Source organism: Artemia franciscana, chromosome 7 (assembly GCF_032884065.1).
Source record: "Artemia franciscana chromosome 7, ASM3288406v1, whole genome shotgun sequence".
In the NCBI taxonomy this organism is placed as follows: domain Eukaryota; kingdom Metazoa; phylum Arthropoda; class Branchiopoda; order Anostraca; family Artemiidae; genus Artemia; species Artemia franciscana.
In genome coordinates this window covers 17,617,818-17,637,342 of record NC_088869.1, presented here as the reverse complement: position 1 = coordinate 17,637,342, position 19,525 = coordinate 17,617,818, and the positions used below count along the sequence as shown (strand labels likewise).

Below are 19,525 nucleotides of genomic sequence, written 5' to 3'. Positions count from 1 at the left end.
AATTTATCCATACCTCATACCTTTTTTGGAGGTTTTTCCTTTTTTTTAAGTTTTATGAATAGTAAATATAGAGTTGAAAAATACAATGCAAGGCGAATCATGCGCGATTTCATAGAAATTGATTTCGTCCTTACTAATTTCATGGGTTTCAACGATCGATGTAGATAATTGCTATCCTTGTATATATGTATATATATATATATATATATATATATATATATATATATATATATATATATATATATATATATATATATATATATATATATATATATATATATATATATATATATATATATATATATATATATATATATATATATATATATATATATATATATATATATATATATATATATATATATATATATATATATATATATATATATATATATATATATATATATATATATATATATATATATATATATATATATATATATATATATATATATATATATATATATATATATATATATATATATATATATATATATATATATATATATATATATATATATATATATATATATATATATATATATATATATATAATTATATATTGCTATCGGCTGGCAAAAATCCTTTATAGTTCGAAAGGAAAAAATTAATTCCTAGATCCCGCTAGAGCAAGCAAATTAGTACTGTCTGTGTGTATTCGATAACTATTAATAAAAGAGAATTCAAAAGTATTCTCCTAGTTTTTCATGATTATTTCTGATTAATCCGTATAGTAATTGATTCTGATCTTATGCGTAGTTCCCAAGTCCCCTGTAATTTCCAGACGTTGTGAAGAGGATGCGGTTATTGTTAAAACGGGACTATTGCCAGGAATTTCCAGTTTATCTAGTATTTTGCCAAATTTAGTACTTTCTAGTCCGAGAGAGTGGGCGGAAAGCTATGGATTTAAAATTTCTAAAACTCGATTCTATTTTACAGAAATTATGAATATTTACTGAATAACTGAGAAAAATAAAGAAATGGGATAAATGTAAGGAAAGATGCTGGAAATAGCTCAGTGGTTGTATCATGACATTGATAATAAATCTGAATCTATTATTCCATATTTTTCGGATATGTCATACGGAGGTTATATAAATACAAATTAGAGTCTTGCAAGTTAAAATGAGTTATTATTGGAAGTTATATTAGCGGCCCCCACGTTCACGTGTACCGGACACCGATTATCATAAATAGAAGAACCTAACAAAGACGGTGTGGACAAGGCGCGAAAATATGCGTATCTCTTAAAGATTTTTTTTTAATATTTTTCTTTTTAATTTGATTCTTTGAGATGTTTACTTACATTTTCTCCGAAAGAGAAATTGATTTTGATCAGTCTGGCTTTTTGATCAGTTTTGATCGCGCAAAGAAGAGGGTGCTTGCAGCCAAGGTTCCTTTAAAATATTGTTATTTTCCTTAATATTTAAATTATATTTAATATAATATTTAAATTTATTTAGTTATATATTTATATATTAATTTTGTTTATATATAATATTATATTTGTTATATACTTATACATATATATATATATATATATATATATATATATATATATATATATATATATATATATATATATATATATATATATATATATATATATATATATATATATATATATATTTATATTATATATGAAATATCGTTATTAATAATATAAAAAATATATTACTATTTCTACGATATTTCCTCAATATTCTGGCCTCTTTGTGGAATTTGCGAAAATAGACGCTATACGAAACTAATCTACTGCTTAATCTGCTTTAGGCTCACTGAATTAAGTAGCAGTTTTAATAAAATTTATTAAGAATCGTCTCACAAAAAAACAGAATGGCGTATCTCACATTGTTTTAAAAATGAATTTAAAGTGAGAAAATTATGAGAAAAAGCAAGTATTTGACTGCTATCTATTTAAATCGTAATGACTGTAAGACGATCCATCTAAATGAATTTGAATCTGTTCTAGCATATTGTCAAAATGTGCTGTTTTGGACGACTGCTCAGACTGAGAGAGCGTTGGTGCAATTAGGAAATTTAAATATTTAATAGCAATTTATATACCTCAGCGGAATAAATTATTTATTTTTTCTTGGGATTCAGAGTCACTCCAAGATTTTCGGCTTATATTGCTGGCAAAAAATACAGGCTAAATATCGAAAACTGGTTTTTAGTGCTTGTTTTAAATATTATTCTTTAAATACTTGTCTGAAGTACCTGGCGTTGTCTGAGAATCTTTATAATACTTTATTACATACTTTTGGTATCACAACTTGGTTTCCCATTTTTTTTTTTGAATTTACATAATGTGATGAAAATTCAGGCTTTCCTGGGCATTAAAATACATCTGAAGATCTGTTTTTGCTCGTCTTGATTTTGTAAAGACTTAGTGATGCTGTTGATGTCTGGAGATATTTTCGTAGGAAAACCTGAGTTAATTTTATACGCTAATTTAATGAGCTTCATCTTAATTTCGTTAATTTATGAGCTTCAATGATGAGGCTCTTGAATGTGATCAATTGATGTGAAACAGAACACGATGTAAAATCTAATCATTGGTCTGTCCAAGTTTTTGCACTGGTAGTTAAACTTTTGTCGTAATGTTTCCAAAAATTGCTTGTATTGACATTCAAGAAGCCTTAGAATTTGTAGTAAATTGTTTTTAATTAAGTCAATTGATTTAATTAAGTCAGTGACTTAATAAGCATTATATCAATTAAACATTAAGTTCATTAGGGGCGTCATAATTTTCTGTCTATTTTTGAAATAGTAAAATATTATACTTTTTTTTTTGGTGGGAGACCTGACTTATGTCGAAAGGATCGGAATGATTTCAACTTCACAAAAAGAACTTTTCTTACAGCTTTTTCTATAGAAAAAAATAATAGTTTTTTTGCAATTATTAAATCAAAACAACTTTAAGTCAAAAATACCTTGTCTTCAGACAATACAATTAAATATACTACATTTTATACTCGAAATTTTTGGGATGGATGGTCATATTGTGATCGATCGAAAGCAGTGTCCCCAAAATTTTAATTTCGGCATCGTTTTCTTTTTCAAAGAGGAGTGTGGAGGAGGGGCCAATAAATTAGTCAGTAATATTATAACACACAGAAAACATTGATCCTTTTGTGTATCAAGTAGAAGGATATCTTCGTCTTAGTTTGCATCCAGGATAGCCTTTTAATTCTTTCCCCATTTTAGATTATATCCAGTGGTGTCAATTAGGGGGGATTTGCCCCTGTTTTAACCATCACCCCCCCTTTCTTTGTATATTTCCATTGATTGATGCTACTGGTAGTGTTTACGAAGTTCAAACGAATAGAATTTTTCTATATGCGCTTCAATTTGTTTTGAATATTTGTGCTGATTTTTTTTTAGCTTTGTTTGGTTTCTTAACTATATTGTGTTGTTTTAGAAAATGCGTGTTTGGCAAGAGTATAATTTTATATGGTCTGCTTTTAGTAAAAATAAATGACCTTCGCCATCAAGTGCATTTATGGTTTAAAGGAGTAGAACCATAGAAAGCGGGAAAGAGGAAAAACGCAGCTATTGCTCATTAAGTGTTGTTGAAAAAAGAAAGCATAAAACATTTTAAAAAACATTATCGTTGAAAAAACGCTAAAAATTAACGACAAACATTAAAACATTATCGGTGCAAGAGTGAATTGTCCTTTTTATTATAAAAAATGTATTATATTAGTTTAAATATCAATTTTCAGATAATCGCCATTTTAATAAAATAGTCAATGGTATCAAACAATTAATTAAGACTAGTGTTTGAAATAGTTTTGCAAGGTTTTCCGTTGTTTTATAAAAACAAGTTCGTCTGACTGACTTCCCTCCTTAGCCTAAAAAGCAAATTTCAAGAAACCATTTTATTTATTTTATGGCTCCTCCGCTGTAGTTTCTGTACGCTGCCCAAATTAAGGGTTCACTTTTGCATCTTTTAGGGCGTTTCGGCGTGCACAGCTGTCTTGAACTCTGGTAGCGTTGTGCTCCGATTTCTTATTAGTTATAGTAATTTTTAGTTTTGAATTAATATCTTTGCATTGGCTCATAGTAAAGTTGGCACATACATTTTTTACGCTCAGAGGCGCAAAAAATGTAGAAAAAGAAGTGTAATATAGAAAAAAAGCTCCAGCTCCTCCCTGAACCCATTTAAGGTTTATTTGTACTCGAAAACCGCCGCTTTCCATTTTGGTTGTTTCAAAACAAAGTTGTTATGATAGTGCCACATTTTTCTCAATGTCGCCACATTGAATCGTGAAAACGAATAAGCAGCTAATTGTTTATATTGTAAACAGCTAAGCCTTTGAAGGAAAACTATACCTTCTTGATCTGTTTGGGCCCATATATTTTTACCTGCTTTTTCATACACGTTTCATTCTTCTAAACTGGATGCCCGATTCCATCAAAAACTGACAAAGGAGACGGCTTTCAATAAAAATGGTATTCTCGATGATATACATATTTTTCAAGACATATGTGGTTGTGAAGAACCCATTTAACCAATTCAAGCAATCATGTTTCCCTTTCACTGTCCTTGGAACTTCAATATTTATAATTAGAAAAAACTTCAAAATGCAATTGTTCATCGCGCTAAGTATAGTCGAAAAAGAATGCGTTGTTGAACTAAGAAACCTCGCGGCAATAGGGTCCCAAAAAGAACAACAGCACTTGATCAAAATTAAAATCCCATAACATATTATGACGGAACTCGGTAAATAGATGGTGATGATGATTTTTCTAAAGAATGTATTTTTAGTTGATGTTTTCTATGGAGTAAAAGATTAACGTGCTCGTAACGTGGCAAAGAGTCTACAAATTTCTCAAAAATTTGATTAAACTTTTAAAATGTTCACTTTACCCTTACATTTCTTGCTGTCTTAAGTCATCCAGCCAAAATCACCACATTAAGGAAAAGTAGAACACTAATGTGCACTTACTGCAAAAGTAAATGTTTACAGATATTTAATTTTCTTTTTGGTAAAAATTAGGACACAAACATCACTCGATCCAAAGGCTTCAGGTTCCACAGTTTCCTGATTTTTCTTTGAAAAGTATGTTTTTATTCAAAATTTCATCAGAAAAATCTGTTTTTTCGATGACAGAAATATTATTTAATGTTTTGAAGATTTGCTATGAACAAGTTAGTTAGATTTGTTAACTAAGTCTTTGAAGATTTGTTATTTATCCACAAGTTAAAAAAAAGGGGACAGAATTCACTTCCAAGAGTTACCAGGCGTTTTGGACATACTGTGAATCGTGATTGAATTAATGATATTCTCGGACACGCATAAATATTCAATTCAACTACCTGGTAAGCGTTACACTGACCTCTAGTGCAAAGTACACTAGTACACTCGTCTAGTACAATAATGCCAGGTTTTTCTTCTCACTCAATTAGACTACCTCTCCTGGCTTTTTCTACAATTAGCCATGACTTATGTCCACAACTATTCCATTTTAATTCATAGTCAGTAATAATTGATAGGTCAGTGTCTTTGACCTCTGATATCTGATATAGGTCACTGACCTCTGATATCTAGCGCAAACAAAGAAACAACCTTCCAGAGAATAATTTCGAACCCTTTACTCAGTATTAATTTTCGTTCAAAAATGAAGTTTTAAAAAATGTAGGGGTCGTCACTATTGATTCTTTTATTTGCAATCACAAGTTTGGTTCAAAATGCACGAGGATGTACTATTTTTCGTCCTCTTCCAGTTCAGCTTTATCTTTGGTGTCTTTTAGAGGAGATACAATTTCAACAGTAACGGGGCCGTCATTTTCAATTAGCACTGAACGAACCTTTCCAAAGATCCCATCTGGAAAAGATATTAAAAGGTCTAAATAAATCACTGGCGTCCATTTTGATTGATTTCAGTTTTACAATCGCTTTGCTTAACTTTTGGCGAAATAACTTCAACAGTTACAGGGCCGTCATTTACGACTTGAACGGACATCATGGCTCCAAATATCCCATCTGGAAAAAAAAACAGTCAATAGAAAATACTAAAACATTTGTTGTCTTTCTCTTAAAGAGTGAATACAAATAACCCCATCGGGATTACGATTAGTATAGAACAGAACCAACCATTAAACCTCTAACCTGCACATGAGACATCTACTTCACGAGCTCAGCAAGCCTTAAAGGAATGCGATACCTTAAAAATGTCTCGTCCCTTATAAACTTTTTTATTGTGAGTGGCTAAATTATTCAGAATGGATTCGGTTGCCTTGACATAGCTTATAGAACTTGGATAGGCAAATAAGGGCAACTTCAGGAAAGGCGAAGTGCAGGGGGGGAAAGGAAAGGCGAAGTGCCGGGGGGTTAGTGCAGGGGGAGGGCGAAGAAGCTCAATAATGTGCATCTCCAATGCAGACAAAAGTGACGTTTTAACATTTGAGGACAGCTGGGGTTCCTGAGTTGAAACTTTCAGTGAATGTTGAGGGGGCCAACCCGATATTGAATTACGAATAGGTGGAGAGGGTAGGGCGTATTCAAAAGACAGTGCATGCATCTAGGTTATCAAAATATCATATCTTCAACATCTTGGAAACAGAATGGGCCATTGAAATTGGAAAAGAAAAATTCTAGCGCCGTGTTTAAGGGTCGAAAGTGATTGGAGGACAACTTGCCCTTATCTCGTGCTCGTTTTTCCTACCCACAGCCACAACACCAAAGGCATCCGATTACAATTTTGAAACGTAAAGTAGTCAAAAGTTCAATAAATGTCTTTGGTGATCAGATTACCCTTACAACTCCTTGGACGAGGGCCACGGAAAATAGAAGTTTCCCATCATTTACAGACAGATTTAATCGAACATTTCGTGACATCGAGCTATAAGTAAGATCCAACAAAGACTAATGGTCATGTAAACTTTTGAAAAGGAATTTTCATAACAATACATATATCAAAAGAATTTTCTTTACGGTGAATCTCAATATATAAAATTCCGCTACATATCAAAAGATACGAATCTGATAAAATTTTAGTGATTTTTGAAAAAAGGGAAAATATCCCCAAGCAACAAGTGGTCTTGTTGAGAATTGCACCATCAAGCTCAATACATCAGAGAATCCTTCTGTAAAAGATTCAAGATCCCATCTACAAAATATGGAATTTTGCATTTTTCGAGAAGAAATATTATTTTTTGTTACGTCTTTTTCCCTCATGGCTTTTTGTATTGAACTGATAGTCCTAGAAAGTCGGGAGGCAGCCCATTCAAACAAAAATTAAAAGTTCAAATGGACATATTAGGTAGCCAAAAAGATTTTTCTCCAGAAGATGGCTTTTTTGCAGCTTTATGGCCCCAAACAACAATTTTTGTCCAAACAGGACAAAGTCGCTATTGATAAAATATTTGGAGATAGTCAGTCAATTTGAATTATTGAAAACAATATATATTGAGCTTTTCCAGTTTCAGAAGCAGTAATGCCGAACAGTAGCGCGTTCGTTCCTGCAGAGTCTAGTAGTCCATATGAAATGAACAGCTAATGTTAATTAGGGAGGGAGACGGACAATTAAAAAAAAAATTCTGGCATAGAAATGCCTGCTTTAATCTTTATTTTGTCTGTCCATTAGTATAGTGAGAACAAAAGAAACACCACAACATAAAGCACAAGAAAAAAAAAATCGGCCAATCTTGTAAGGGGGAGGGGCAATCCATACACGTTAAAATTAACTGTTTACTAATGTTCTAACAGGACCTAGACAGGTTAAGATAGCTATTGAATCAATGAGATATCACATACCATCGGTGTTAGATATTACTACTACTAATGACTCACCGCAGCACCAAGCCGCCTGGGGCCAACACAGCCACGCACAGTCATCCTCCCACTCAATCTATTCAAGGCCTCCCTCTTTACACCCTTCCAGGAAGTTCCCATTTCCTTTAAATCTTTATTAATGATATCCTCCCACCCCAGAAGAGGACGAACTGCTTTCCCTTTAGCCCCAGACAGTTGCCCAAAAAGGAAAATCTTCGGCAATATGTCATCCTTCATCTTCTCTTTGAACGATCTTTTTAAATACTTATAATGACGTCATATACTAAGCATCGTCATAACAAACATGACGACATACAGCTCAATCCTTATAATGACGTCAGTCGACAGACACACAAACAACTTATCTATATATATATATATATATATATATATATATATATATATATATATATATATATATATATATATATATATATTTATTATTACTTTTTTTTCAAAGAGGCACTTCATATGCAAGGGGTCGTCACATATATTCCTTTGCTCTGGGGGCAGATATGGTTATTCTAGAAGGGATGCTCGTATAAACTTCAGAGAGGACTCATTTTATTGAAAATTGAAAATTCTAGTTCACTTTTTAAGAGTAAAAAGTGATAGGAGAAATATTAGTCACCCCGCTCTTCATCGCCCCTTTTCTCCAACATAATATGAAAAAAACTTCGTTTTCTTAAAGAGTTAAAGAGGCTGCGTCCCAAAGTCGAACCTTAAAACGTACAGGAATTAGAAGAGGCAGTTGGGGGGCTGCCGCCCCCCAAACCCCCAGCTTTTAAAGACTCTTTTGTACAGGTTTTTTTTTTGGGGGGGGGACTTCATTGTTACTAATTACTAGTTTCGGCGCAATGGTTCTCCTGTCCTCTTGTGTTTAACATTTTTCGAAGTTATTCCATTATTCATTCATTTCAATTTTTTGTTAATTAAAAGAGGGCCTTTCCGAAGCCAAGAGCTGGGGGTTAGCAAAAAAACAAAAAACCTGTACAAAAGAGTCTTTAAAAGCTGGGGGTTTGGGGGGCGGCAGCCCCCCAACTGCCTCTTCTAATTCCTGTACGTTTTAAGGTTCGACTTTGGGACGCAGCCTCTTTAACTCTTTAAGAAAACGAAGTTTTTTTCATATTATTTCTGTACGTTTTTCTACAATTAGGACTATAAGAAGACTATTAGGAGAGGCAAACCCCCCGCTTTTAAAGACTCTTTTGTACAGGTTTAATTTTTTTTCATATTAATTCTGTACGTTTTTCTACAATCCATGGTGGATGTAATTTAATAATTCCTATACTCCTCGTACAGGAATTAGGAGAGGAACCCCCCCCCTTTTTAAATCATTGTATAAAATAGAAAAAAAATAGATAGAATGACCGAAATGTTTCTTTTGCTCATAAGAAGCTAATATTCTGTTATCTCTCAAATGATAAGCTGTTCAGGTGTTATCAAAATTTTTTTGATGTTGTGAAAAAAAACCGCCCGTAAGGGACTTGAACCCTTGACCCGAGGATTAAAAGTCTCACGCTCTACCAACTGAGCTAATAACTTGCATGTATGTAAATATAACTTCTCAATAGCTTTTAAAAATTTCAAATTAACATGGGCTCTTATGGAGAGAAATCCGTTAATTAAATAGCTAATGGGTGGTTTCTGGAAAACAGGGAAGGAGTTATCGGATCGAGCTGAAATTTCGCGGATAAGCTCCTAGGCCGTAGGGGACCTTAACTTGTGAATTTCAGCCCGATCGGACAACGTTAAAAGGGGTGGGGGGGTTGGAGGGTCGAAACTTTCGGGGGGTTAAGATTTTCCTACGAAACTTTCCTGGGCACTTACTCGGAGAATTCCGCATCGAATGAGTCTTCGTACACCCAGATCCGATGTCGGATGTGACCTGTAGGCGTCTAGGAAAAAAAAGTAAATGAATTTTAAGTGGCTATGCGTGGTTTCTGGAAAACAGGGAAGGAGTTATCGGATCAAGCTGAAATTTCGCGGATAAGCTGCTGGGCCCTAGGGGACCTTAACTTGTGAATTTCAGCCCGATCGGACAACGTTAAAGGGGGGCTTGGGTTGACATGTCGAAACTTTCGGCCAGATTTTCCCCATGAAGAAAAAGTTGGAGGGGGATGAAATTTTGCAGGTTTCTTAGTTGGAGCTCGGGCTACGAAATGCATCCCTCCCCATCCGTCTGCGACCACTGGAACCGAAGATCGCTTAACATTGTCGTGTGTCGCCTCTTTATAGAGGCACGAGTGTGCCTCCTTGATATATCGGATAATAAATTTTGAAATCACCTTTTGTTAAAAATTAAATTAAAAAAGAACAGGTCTCTCAACTCTACTTTTTAAAACAGTAAAAACTTTGGCGTAAACAGCAGGGCGTTGAAGAGGGAACAGCCCCTTTCATATACGGGGTAATTTCTGCTCGTTTTAAGTTTTAATGTCGCTCTTTACTTTCGGTTAAAAAAAATTGTTTTTTTTTAATTTAATTTCTGAACGTTTTTTAGTTAATCCATGGTTTGATTTCGGCTCTCCGCAGATGAATTATTAAAGCAAAATTTACATATTTATTTATTTGGCTAAATGGCTTTCCCATAGTTTTAATCGATTGATTTTGAGGAAAAGGAGGAGGGAGAAGGCCCAATTACCCTCCAATTTTTTGGGTATTTAAAAGGCAACTAGAGCTTTTAATTTTTTACGAAAGTTTTCATTAATAAAAGATATACGTAATTTACGAATTAGCTTGCGTAAGAAACTTCTATATTCGTATTTTTTTCGCCACCCCAAGCCCCCCCCCCCCGCGCGCGTAAGTCGTTACGCGCCATTGTAGTTGTGTCCCTATGTCCTACCTGTAAATATAGAAATATAGAAATATATATATATATATATATATATATATATATATATATATATATATATATATATATATATATATATATATATATATATATATATATATATATATATATATATATATATATATATATATATATATATATATATATATATATATATGTATATATATATATATATATATATATATATATATATATATATATATATATATATATATATATATATATATATATATATATCTATATATATAAAAATAAGTTGTCTGTCTGTCTGTGGATGTGTGGATGGATGTGTCAGGTGACGTCACCTGAAAAAACTGGATCAGGTGACGTCAAAACTGAAAAAACTAAAAAAGGCAAAAACTACAAAAAAAACTAAAAACTAATAAAAAAAATAAAAAAGCTAAAAAACTAAAAAAACTATAAAGGTAAAAACCAATAAAAAACTAAAAAGGCAAAAACTACAAAAAAAAACTAAAAACTAATAAAAAAAGTAAAAAAGCTAAAAAAGTAAAAAAACTAAAAAAACTAAAAAAAGGTAAAAAACTAAAAAAAATAAAAAATAAAAAAAAACTAAAAAAAAGGAAAAAACTGAAAAATAAGCTAAAATAAAGGTAAAAACCAATAAAAAACTAAAAAAAAAGGAAAAAACTAATAAATGACGACACTCAAAGAGAAAAAAAAGGCAAAAACTACAAAAAAAACTAAAAACTAATAAAAAAAATAAAAAAGCTAAAAAACTAAAAAAACTAAAAAAAGGCAAAAACTACAAAAAAAACTAAAAACTAATAAAAAAGCTAAAAAACTAAAAAAAATAAAAAAAAGGCAAAAACTACAAAAAAACTAAAAACTAATAAAAAAAATAAAAAAGCTAAAAAACTAAAAAAACTAAAAAAACTAAAAAAAGGTAAAAAACTAAAAAAACTAAAAACTAAAAAAAAACTAAAAAAGGTAAAAACTAAAAGAACTAAAAAAGAAAAAAATAAATGACGACACTCAAAGAGAAAGCGACCAGGACAAAAGGAATGTTCGATTAGCAATCAACAAAGCACCGGGACACAGGGAGTATAAATGACGACCAGGACAAAACTAAAAAATCTAAAAATCTAAATAAACTAAAAAAGAAAAAAAAAGGAAAAAAATAAAGGAGAAAAACAAAACTAAAAAACGAATGTATATACAGACCGGTACACCGGGATACAAATGACGACCGGGACACAGGGAATATAAATGACGACCGGGACACAGGGACACAACTACAACGGGGACACCGGGGGAAACAGGGGGATATAAATGACGACCGGGACAAAAAAACTAAAAAGAAAAAAAAACTAAAAACTAATAAAAAAACTAAAAAATCTAAAAATCTAAATAAGCTAAAAAAGAAAAAAAAAGGAAAAAAATAAAGGAGAAAAACAAAACTAAAAAACGAATGTATATACAGACCGGGACACCGGGATACAAATGACGACCGGGACCCGGGACACAGGGAATATAAATGACGACCGGGACACAGGGACACAACTACAACGGGGACACCGGGGGAAACAGGGGGATGTAAATGACGACCGGGACACCGGGACAGGGAATGGTCGATTAGCAATCACCATCAACAAAGCTCAAGGGCAATCATTAGAATCATGAGGTATAGATCTGAATACAGATTGTTTTCCCATGGACCATTATATGTTGCATGTTCAAGAGTCGGTAAACCTGACAATCTATTTATATGCAAAGACAATGGGACAGCAAAGAATGTTGTATATTCGCAAGTTTTACGTAGTTAAAACCATATATATATATCTATCTATATTCACAGGTGGGACATAGGGACACAACTACAATGGCGCGTAACTATTATGGCGCGTAACGACTTACGCGCGCGGGGGGGCTTGGGGGGGGCGCGAAGCGCCCCCACCAACTAGGTGTTGGGGTGGCGCGAAGCGCCACCCCAACAGCTAGTATATATATATATATATACTAGCTGTTGGGGTGGCGCTTCGCGCCACCCCAACACCTAGTTGGTGGGGCGCTTCGCGCCCCCCCAAGCCCCCCCGCGCACGTAAGTCGTTACGCGCCATATTAGTTACGCTCCATTGTAGTTGTGTCCCTTTATCCCACCTGTGAATATAGATAGATTTATATATGTGTTTCAAACTACGTAAAACTTGCGAATATACAACATTTTTGGCTTTCCCACTACTGGGAGCTTTCCGTTTCCAATTGCCACCAATGGATCTGAAAATGTTTGACCAGAGTCATCGTTTTGCAATCGGACACGCATATTTGTAGTTAATTTTAATATTTTTACGTGTGCCCGTAAATTAGAATTTTTCAGGCAAGCATTCATTTCGTCTGCAGGAGTTAAACTACGTATAAATTGCGAATATACAAAATTCTTGGCTTTCCCGTTGTCTGTGCATATACAAAGCCGTATGTACTAATAATGACGTCATATACAAACGCTCTTTTTACAAACAAACAAACATGCATACACACAACTCGTTTTTATGTAGATAGATAGATAGATAGATACAATACAAATTAACTGCGTAAAACTTGTGAATATACAACATTCTTCGCTGTCCAATTGTCGCTGCATATAAATAGATTGTCAGGTTTACCGACCCTCGAACATGCAACGTGCAATTGTCCATGGGAAAAACAATCAGTATTAAGATCTAAACCACATTTTTCTAATGATTGACCTTGAGATTTGTTAATGGTGATTGCAAATGCTAATCGAATTGGGAATTGCAATCTTTTAAATTGAAAAGGCAGATCCGTTGGAATCATGGGAATGCGAGGAATAAGAACAGCCTCACCCTCAAAAGGCCCTGTCAAGATTGTGGCCTCTATTAGGTTTTCCGTTGTTTTTTTTACGGCGAGTCGCGTGCCATTGCAAAGCTTTGGTGGGTTGATATTTCTTAAAAGTATTATTGGTATGCCTATTTTTAGTTGTAGCACGTGTGGTGGAAACCCTGAAAGATCTATGGAATTTAAAAATTCAGATGGATAATTAACCGCTTCATTTGGTTCCAAAACTGTGTCGACTGACTTGTAAAGGACTGCCTGGTCTCGAATCTTGGTCAAAACAATATTGTTGATTTCGTGGACGTCTATATTTTTGGGTGCGAGAATCGCTCTTTCACTTAGCCATTTATTATTTCTATAATTTTTTAGAATATTCGGAAATACTTTTTCAATCAATTCATTTTTGGACGTCACTAAATTACAGAAATCAGCAGGTAGTTGTATACGTCCTGAAATTGAGTCTATCGTATCATAAATGTCTTTTTGTTCCGACGTTAACTTGGAAATGTTATTTTGTACATACGACAATAGATCATTCGTACTGTAACTTTTTTCACGATCCAATTCTACACATGTCGAAACAGCAGCGATACGGTTAGGTGAAGGCATTCCCAAATCCTGAAGAGGTTTGTTTGCCATACGTACGCACAAATCTTCTATAATAACTAAAGTGTAGTTATAAATTTCTGATGTAAAATCAAAAGTCATATCTGACGTCTCTAACTGTTTTCGATGGAGTATATCTTCGGACATTTTTGACTTATATTTTTCCCATAACTCTGTAGGACCTGATGGAGAGCAAGTTGTTAAAATGATGCCAAACAATGCACGAATTTGACTTGGGGTTGACGTTTCGCACTAATGGGGAATATGGAACAACCCACTGGTTATCTACTTCGATGGTGGTACCGTTGCCATTGTAGGTTCTTCAGTCATTTTACAATTAGAAATTTCTCTTTCAACGGTCTTCTTACAATTAAAAATTTGTCTTTGAACGATATTCTTAAATACCTGTGTCCTGGTCGTCATTTATATTCCCTGTGTCCCGGTCGTCATTTGTGTCCCGGTATCCCAGTCTGTAATTTCTCTTTGAGTGTCCCGGTCGTTATTTATATTCCCTCTGTCCCGGTCGTCATTTGTGTCCCGGTATGTAATTTCTCTTTGAGTGTTTTTTCTTTTTAGTATTTTTTAGTTTTTTACATTTTTTCCTCTTTTCAGTTTTCTTCTTCTTTATTTTTCAGCTTCACTATGAAATACATATCGCCGAACCTTTGTTTTTTTAACTAAAATCTGGTAGGCATTGATGACCTTATCCAAGTCAAAATCCCAAACCCAATCATCATCGCTATCATTTCCAGTTTTGATATGTTTTGATTCTCGCTGTCCAGGTGGATCTTCATCTAACTGCGCGGTTTTGCGTTCTTTAGCCTCAAGCCTGTTTCCTTGCTGTTCTTTTGATTCCTCGGCACGCTTTCTTTTCTGACTTTCTCTATCAGCAGCAAGTTTTTTGGCATAGACTCTTTGAGCATCTTCATCGGCTTTTGCCATTGTAAGTTCATCAGTCATTTTAAACTTAAACATTAATAGATTTCTACGTGAACATATATGTCTTAAATATCTTTAATGACGTCACCGTCAAAGCAAAAATGACGACAACTAACTTCATGACGTCAGCCGACACAGAAACATGACGTCACCTGATCCACAGACAGACAACTTATTTTTATATATATAGATATATATATATCTATCTATATATATAAAAATAAGTTGTTTGTCTGTCTGTCGACTGACGTCATGTTTGTGTGTCGACTGACGTCATGTTTGTCGACTGACGTCTTTATAAGGATTGAGCTGTATGTCGTCATGAAGTTGTTTGTCGTCTGCCGTCATGTTTGTCGACTAACGAAACTACAGACCGGGACACCGGGACACAAATGACGTGTTATGTCTGTTATAACGTAATAGAGGCAACAATCTTGACAGGGCCTTTTGAGGGTGAGGCTTTTCTTATTCCACGCATTCTCACGATTCCAATGGATCTGCCTTTTCAACCTAAAAGATTGCAATTCCCAATTTGATAAGCATATTTAGTTTTCAGTCCAGAACCACTAAAGCTATTATGTAAATATCAAAAATATTTATTTGTCTGGGCAATAATTTTTAGTTTTTATTTCAAAATAGAAAATTACCTAACAATTTTAGAATTATATCTATCTATCTATATATATAAAAATAAGTTGTCTGTGTGTGGATCTGTGGATCTGTGGATCAGGTGACGTCATGTTTCGGCTGACGTCATGAAATTAGTTGCCATCATTTTTGCTTTGAAGGTGACGTCATTCAAGTTATATAAGACATATGTTCGCGTAGAATTCTATTAATGTTTAAGTTTACAATGACTGATGAAGATGCTCAAAGAGTCTATGGGCACACGTAAAAACATTAAAATTAACTACAAATATGCGTGTCCGATTGCAAAACGATGACTCTGGTCAAACATTTTCAGATCAATTGCTGGCAATTAGAAACGGAAAGCTCCCAGTAGACTCAATTTCAGGACGTATACAACTACCTGTTGATTTCTGTAATTTAGTGACGTCCAAAAATGAATTGATTGAAAAAGTATTTCCGAATATTCTAAAAAATTATAAAATAATAAATGGCTAAGTGAAAGAGCGATTCTCGCACCCAAAAATATAGACGTCCACGAAATCAACAATATTGTTTGACCAAGATTCAAGACCAGGCAGTCCTTTACAAGTCAGTCGACACAGTTTTGGAACCAAATGAAGCGGTTAATTATCCATCTGAATTTTTAAATTCCATAGATCTTTCAGGGTTTCCACCACACGTGCTACAACTAAAAATAGGCCGTACCAATAATACTTTTAAGAAATATAAACCCACCAAAGCTTTGCAATGGCACTCGACTTGCCGTAAAAAAAACAATGGAAAACCTAATAGAGGCCACAATCCTGACAGGGCCTTTTGAGGGTGAGGCTGTTCTTATTCCTCGCATTCCCATGATTCCAACGGATCTGCCTTTTCAATTTAAAAGATTGCAATTCCCAATTCGATTAGCATTTGCAATCACCATTAACAAAGCTCAAGGTCAATCATTAAGAAAATGTGGTATTGATCTTAATACTGATTGTTTTTCCCATGGACAATTGTACGTTGCATGTTCGAGGGTCGGTAAACCTGACAATCTATTTATATGCAGCGAGAATTGGACAGCGAAGAATGTTGTATATTCGCAAGTTTTACGCAGTTAATTTGTATTTCGGAACCAAATGAAGCGGTTAATTATCCATCTGAATTTTTAAATTCCATAGATCCTTCAGGGTTTCCACCACACTTGCTACAACTAAAAATAGGCGTACCAATAATACTTTTTAAGAAATATCAACCACCAAAGCTTTGCAATGGCACGCGACTTGCCGTAAGAAAAAAAACAATGGAAAACCTAATAGAGGCCACAATCTTGACAGGGCCTTATGAGGGTGAGGCTGTTCATATTCCTCGCATTCCCATGATTCCAACGGATCTGCTTTTTCAATTTAAATGATTGCAACACAGACAATGGGACAGCGAAGACTGTTGTATATTCACAAGTTTTACGTAGTTAATTTGTATTGTATCTATCTATCTATCTATCTATATAAAAACGAGTTGTGTGTATGCATGTTTGTTTGTTTGTAAAAAGAGCGTTTGCATATGACGTCATTATTAGTACATACGGGCTTTGTATATGGACAGACAATGGGAAAGCCAAGAATGTTGTATATTCGCAATTTTTTACGTAGTTTGAAACACATATATAAATCTATCTATATTCACAGGTGGGACACAGGGACACAACTACAATGGCGCGTAACTAATATGGCGCGTAACGACTTACGCGCGCGGGGGGGCTTGGGTGGGCACGAAGCGCCCCACCAACTAGGTGTTGGGGTGGCGCGAAGCGCCACCCCAACAGCTAGTCTATCTATATAAAAATAAGTTGTCTGTCTGTCTGTGGATGGATCAGGTGACGTCATGTTTGTTCGCATATGACGTCTGAATTATTTCACACTAATACAAAAGAAGAAAAAAACTAAAAAAGGTAAAAACTACAAAAAAAACTAAAAAGAAAAAAAACTAAAAAAGCTAAAAAACTAAAAAAAAATATGAATAAAAATACAAAAAAATAAAAAAGATAAAAACTACAAAAAAACTAAAAAGAAAAAACGAAAAAAAACTAAAAAAGCTAAAAAAATAAAAGAAGCAAAAATCTAGAGAGGTAAAAACTACAAAAAAAAAGAAAACAAAATAAAAAAATCTAAAAAAGCTTAAAAACTAAAAAAAACTAAAAAAAGATAAAAAACTAAAAAAAAAACTAAAAAAAGGAAAAAACCATAAAATAAACTAAAAACTAATAAAAAAAAAATAAAAAAAAGCTAAAAAACTAAAAAAACTAAAAAAAACTAAAAAAGGTAAAAACTAAAAGAACTAAAAAAGAAAAAAAACTAAAAAAAGGAAAAAACTGAAAAATAAAGGAGAAAAAGAAAACTAAAAAAATATAAATAAAAATAAAAAAACTAAAAAGATAAAAACTTCAAAAAAAACTAAAAAGAAAAAAGAAAAAAACTAAAAAACCTAAAAAAAGGTTAAAAACCAATAAAAAAAAACTAAAACAAAAAAAGGGAAAAAATTAAAAATTTATTTCATCATAAGTTTTCAACTGACGAAATTACAGACCGGGACATCGGGACACAAATGACGACCGGGACACCGGCACATAGGGAATATGAATGACGACACTCAAAGAGAAAGCGACCGGGACAAAAGGAATGTTCGATTAGCAATCAACAAAGCACCGGGACACAAATGACGACCGGGACACAGGGAGTATAAATGACGACCAGGATATAAGTAAAAAAAACTAAAAAAAAGGTAAAAACTACAAAAAAAACTAAAATGAAAAAAAAAAAACTAATAAAAAAATAAAAAATCTGAAAATCTAAATAAACTAAAAAAGAAAAAAAATAAAAAAGGAAAAAAATAAAGGAGAAAAACAAAACTAAAAAACGAATGTATATACAGACCGGGACACCGGGATAGAAATGACGACCGGGACACAGGGAATATAAATGACGACCGGGACACAGGGACACAACTACAACGGGGACGCCGGGGGGCACAGGGGGATATAAATGAGGACCGAGACACCGGGACACATGGAATATAAATGACGCCCGGGACACTCAAAGAGAAATCACAGACTGGGACACCGGGACACAAATGACGACCGGGACACAGGGACAAAACTACAAAGGGGATGCCGGGGGGCACAAGGGGATATATAAATGACGATGGCGACACACGGAATGGTAGATTAGCAATCACCATCAGCAAAGCTCAAGGGCAATCATTAGAATCATGAGGTATAGATCTGAATACGGATTGTTTTCCCATGGACCATTATATGTTGCATTTTCAAGAGTCGGTAAACAATCTATTTATATGCACAGACAATGGGACAGCAAAGAATGTTGTATATTCGCAAGTTTTACGTAGTTAAAAACATATATATATATATATATCTATATTCACAGGTGGGACATAGGGACACAACTACAATGGCGCGTAACTAATATGGCGCGTAACGACTTACGCGCGCGGGGGGGCTTGGGGGGGGCGCGAAGCGCCCCCCCCAACTAGGTGTTGGGGTGGCGCGAAGCGCCACCCCAACAGCTAGTCTATATATAAAAATAAGTTGTCTGTCTGTGGATCAGGTGACGTCATGTTTCTGTGTCGACTGGCGTCATGAAGTTAGTTGTCGTCATTTTTGCTATGACGGTGACGTCATTAAAGATATTTAAGACATATATGTTCACGTAGAAATCTATTAATGTTTAAGTTTAAAATGACTGATGAAATTACAATGGCAAAAGCCGATGAAGATGCTCAAAGAGTCTATGCCAAAAAACTTGCTGCTGATAGAGAAAGTCAGAAAAGAAAGCGTGCCGAGGAATCAAAAGAACAGCAAGGAAACAGGCTTGAGGCTAAAGAACGCAAAACCGCGCAGTTAGAT

At 33.9% G+C, this 19,525-nt stretch overlaps 1 protein-coding gene across 1 annotated transcript in view; it reads right to left on the bottom strand.

Moving 5' to 3' along the window:
- Positions 1 to 1,791: 1,791 nt before the first annotated feature.
- Positions 1,792 to 19,525, bottom strand: part of LOC136028919 (D-aminoacyl-tRNA deacylase-like) — a 68,715-nt gene continuing 50,981 nt past the window's right edge. Inside the window, exon 4 of the mRNA XM_065706894.1 lies at positions 1,792 to 5,993. Coding sequence (XP_065562966.1) covers positions 5,866 to 5,993 — 128 coding nt within the window. The 3' untranslated portion in view covers positions 1,792 to 5,865. The remainder of the gene's footprint in view (positions 5,994 to 19,525) is intronic.